The 4,051-nt window shown below is 36.5% G+C and overlaps 1 protein-coding gene across 1 annotated transcript; it reads left to right on the top strand.

The window, feature by feature from the left end:
* Nucleotides 1-2,345: 2,345 nt before the first annotated feature.
* LOC126892871 (uncharacterized) lies at nt 2,346-3,605 on the top strand. The gene has a single exon (XM_050662691.1). The coding sequence runs from the start codon at nt 2,346-2,348 to the stop codon at nt 3,603-3,605; it is 1,260 nt and encodes a 419-aa protein (XP_050518648.1).
* Nucleotides 3,606-4,051: the final 446 nt, after the last annotated feature.

The raw sequence follows: 4,051 nt of genomic DNA, 5'->3' as shown, positions 1-4,051 counted from the left end.
TGCTAGTGTCTTATCTTGTTGAATGACCTTCATATTGTGATTAAGATGTATTTTATACGCTTGGTTATATAAAGAAATTTTTCAAGAAGCGATTCATTTCAATGTTAGTCGTTCAAGGTGAAGGAGTGTTGAATTCTCTGATCAACAATATACCGTTTGAATTGCATGCCCCTGGTTACCAGTATCTAGGACCTGGAACTAAATTACAGAAACGTCTAGCTCGTGGAGATCCAGGGATAAATCCATTAGATCGAGCTGCGAGAGATCATGATATTGCCTATTCTCATAGTAATTCATTGAAAGATAGACATAAAGCAGATTGGGTATTGGAAAACAAAGCGTGGGAACGAGTTACAGCAAACGACGCATCTTTGAGTGAAAAAGCCACTGCCTGGTTGACTACTACAGGAATGAAAGTTAAACGAAAACTAGGTATGGGTATGAAACGTGGTAAAGGTGTTGGTTCATTTAAGCGACACGTGCTACAACCAATTATCAGAACGTTGAAACGAACTCCTCCGTCACCAAATTTGCGTAAATCAGCCCTAGTTGCACTTGCAGCAGCTAGAACAGCCGTGAAAAATATAGGTGGGAAAAGAAATGTACGAGTTCCAAGAATCATTCCATTCGAATCAAAATCTGGTGGTATTTTACCTTTAATCCCCATCTTTGCAGGCTTATCAGCTCTTGGTAGTTTGGCTGGTGGTGCAAGTGCCATCGCAAAGACTGTAATTGATTCAAAGAATGCTCAAAAGAAACTAGAAGAGGACAAACGTCATAATAAAGCTATGGAGCATCTAGGCAAAGGATTATACCTTCGAAAAAACGCTAAAGGAGGCTTTGGATTATATTTAAAAAAGTCAAAAAACTACCGCTGAAGCTACCTAATAGACCTTTAACCAATGTGGACTTGAATAAATTTGTTAAACTACTTAAAATTCCAAATTTTCGTGGTGTGTTTATGAGAGATAATTTACCTCGTAACCCTCGTAAACATGAATGTGCTATAATTAATCTCGACATTTCAACAAACCCTGGTACACATTGGGTAGCTTACAGAAAGATAAACAAAGACATAGAGTATTTTGATTCATATGGCTGCTTGAAGCCACCTCAAGAACTAGTTTCCTATTTGAATGGTGGAAGAATTGCCTATAATAACGATCAATATCAAAGTTATAACCAAATAAACTGTGGACATTTGTGCTTAAAGTTTCTGTATAATGGAAAATATAAGCGCTGATGTCTGGTATGAATTACCACAAGATATTCGCCATGCACTAGAATATTATTTACCTTGCAAGAAAGACTATGAGAAACACGTATGGTGCGATGTTTGTGGGACGATGGAAAGTGTATGTGTATTTTGTAGAATACCGTATTATGAACAAAATATAAATAAGACAAGAAAAACATGTAACATTATTCTAAGAAAAATAAAGAAATGTTTAACATATTTTGGTATTTAACTTACTGCACCTTTTACCTCCTATCAGTCATGTCTCGATTATTGACCCTAACAAGTACTACAAACGAGTTTTCGTTTACTCCTCAAGTGCCTCTTGTGCTTGATCCGCTACGGCAGTATTATGTAGCAGTGTTGGGATTTCATACATTTAATTCAATTCCAAACATTGATGGTGAAAAGTTTTATTTCTATGAGCAGAATGATCGTACAAAGTTGCGTTATATCGAAATTCCATCAGGATCGTATGAAATTACCGATATCGAAGCATACATTCGAAATAAATTAATGGGTATATACAATTCGGTTCAGGAGTTCACTTTAAAACCGAACAACAATACGCTTAAATGTGAAATTTTCTGTCAAGATCATACCATTACTTTCGAGAAAGAAGATAGTCTTGGTAAATTATTGGGTTTCTCCTCAAATAGAGTGTTAAAATCAGGAAAAATGCATTCTTCGGACCAACCTGTAAATATTATAAAAGTATCAAGTCTACTATTTGAATGCAACATTACTGAAGGAGCCTTCTACGAAGACAGACCTGTACACACCATTCTGCATTTTCCGATAAATGTAGATCCAGGTTTTTCTATTGATGAACGTCCTCATAACCCTATATACATACCAATAAGCAGCAGTATACGTGAAATTACCAAAATTACTGTTAGTATAGTCGATCAGGAATTAAGACCTGTTAACTTTAGAGGAGAGAAAAGTACGCTCCATTTGGATTTTAAGGAAACGATATAGATGGGTTTAATTATAAAACAAAACTCTACAAGTCAATATCCATTAGTCTCACGCAGATCCTGCATGCAACGTGACGTGTCTGCTGCCAATAAAGCCTTTCTTGTTGCCATTGGATTAAAGCTGAAAGATGTCAAAACGTCAATACATTCGACGGGGGGTTCAACAGCAGGAGCCTCAACCTCATATTTTCGATCTTTACCAAAAACCTCTGTTCGATAATACTATTAGAAAAGAAGAATTTCGTACATATACACCATACATCAAATCATTTAATAATAGTGACGTTGTCGAATTTATCATAAATCAATCAGATGCATTTTTTGCGATACACGAAACGCTGTTGGAAATTAAAGGAAGTATAGAGAAAGTAGGTGATGGCGTGGTTTCTCTTGCACCGAATGCTGGAGCTTTCTTGTTTGATACATGTACGTATATCCAAAGTTCACATGATATGGAAATAGTTAGAGACCCAGGTGTAGTCAGCACTATTCGCAGTTTGTTATGTTATACTCCTGAAGATTCCAAGTTTCTCAGTACTGCAGGATGGAACTATCCGAATAATCCACATATATCGGGAGACAACTTTAGTCTACTGATTCCGATAAAACATATATTCAACATTTTCAACGACTACAATAAATTAACCTATGGCCGTCAAGTGTTTCGATTTGTTCGAGCACGCAATGATAGAGACTGTATTCTAGTGAAAGAACCTAATGCTACAACAACAACAACAGTATCTTTAACTGTTTCCAGCATGGAACTCAAGGTCAAGCATGTCTTTCCCAATGATGATATGAAAATTGAATTAATGACTCCGATTAAGAATAATGTGCCGATAACTATACCTTTCCGTAAATGGGAGCTCAATGAACTACCTTCACTTACGTCAGGATCTCGACGCGAGATATGGAGTGTAAAGACAACTTCATCTGTTGAACGCCCACGCTATGTCATTGTGGCTTTTCAAACCTCTAAACGAGATGACATACACGCTGATCCAACGTTATTTGATCACATTAGAATGTCCAGCGTGCGATTGGTTATTAATGGAGAATACTGGCCTAACGAGAGAATGCAATTGGATTTTGAAAAAAATGACTATGCTATAGCTCACTATAACTATACGGAATTCTTTCCTAGTTATACTCTTTCCTCAACAAAACATCCCATCTTAGATTATGCTGCTTTCAAGAAATATGCCTTATTTGTTTTTGACTGTTCCAAGCAGGATGATACGTCATTCAGATCAGGAACCGTTGATGTTAAACTGGAAATCGAAGCAGATGAAGGTTTTCCGGCAGGCACTCGAGCCTACTGTTTAATTGTTCACGACAGCCTACTCGAATACTTTCCTCTAACAGAAGTTATCAAAAATATTATTTAAGTAGGTTTAAAGAGTACGTCACTCAGTATCAATCATCACGCTTAATCATGAGGATTGCTTTAGTTGACATACAGGGATTTATGGTAGATGGATGGTTTGTACCCAAGGAACTCAGCATTGAAATTGGTTTTAAACGACATCATTACATATTTACGTCTCCGCAACCGTTTACTTCATTAACTAATCAAGATAAGAAGACAGTATTCTTCTTGGAGAAAAACGTGCATGGCATCCGGTATTCCAATGGTGATGTGGAATATTCCAAAATAAATCAAATACTAGAATCCAAGTTATTGTATGCTGCCGATTACATTTACGTTCGAGGAGAACAAAAAAGCAGATTTTTACAACAGAAATGTAATATGATCAGAGTTTTTCCTGCAATTATTGATGTCTGCAAATTTGATTATACGCCTTGCGTTTGTAAATTTGCTCCTGATGCAAAC

The sequence above is a fragment of the Diabrotica virgifera genome, chromosome 1, assembly GCF_917563875.1.
Source record: "Diabrotica virgifera virgifera chromosome 1, PGI_DIABVI_V3a".
Lineage (NCBI taxonomy): Eukaryota > Metazoa > Arthropoda > Insecta > Coleoptera > Chrysomelidae > Diabrotica > Diabrotica virgifera.
The sequence above is the reverse complement of the archived record's forward strand: the minus strand, read 5'-3'. Positions and strand labels throughout refer to the sequence as shown.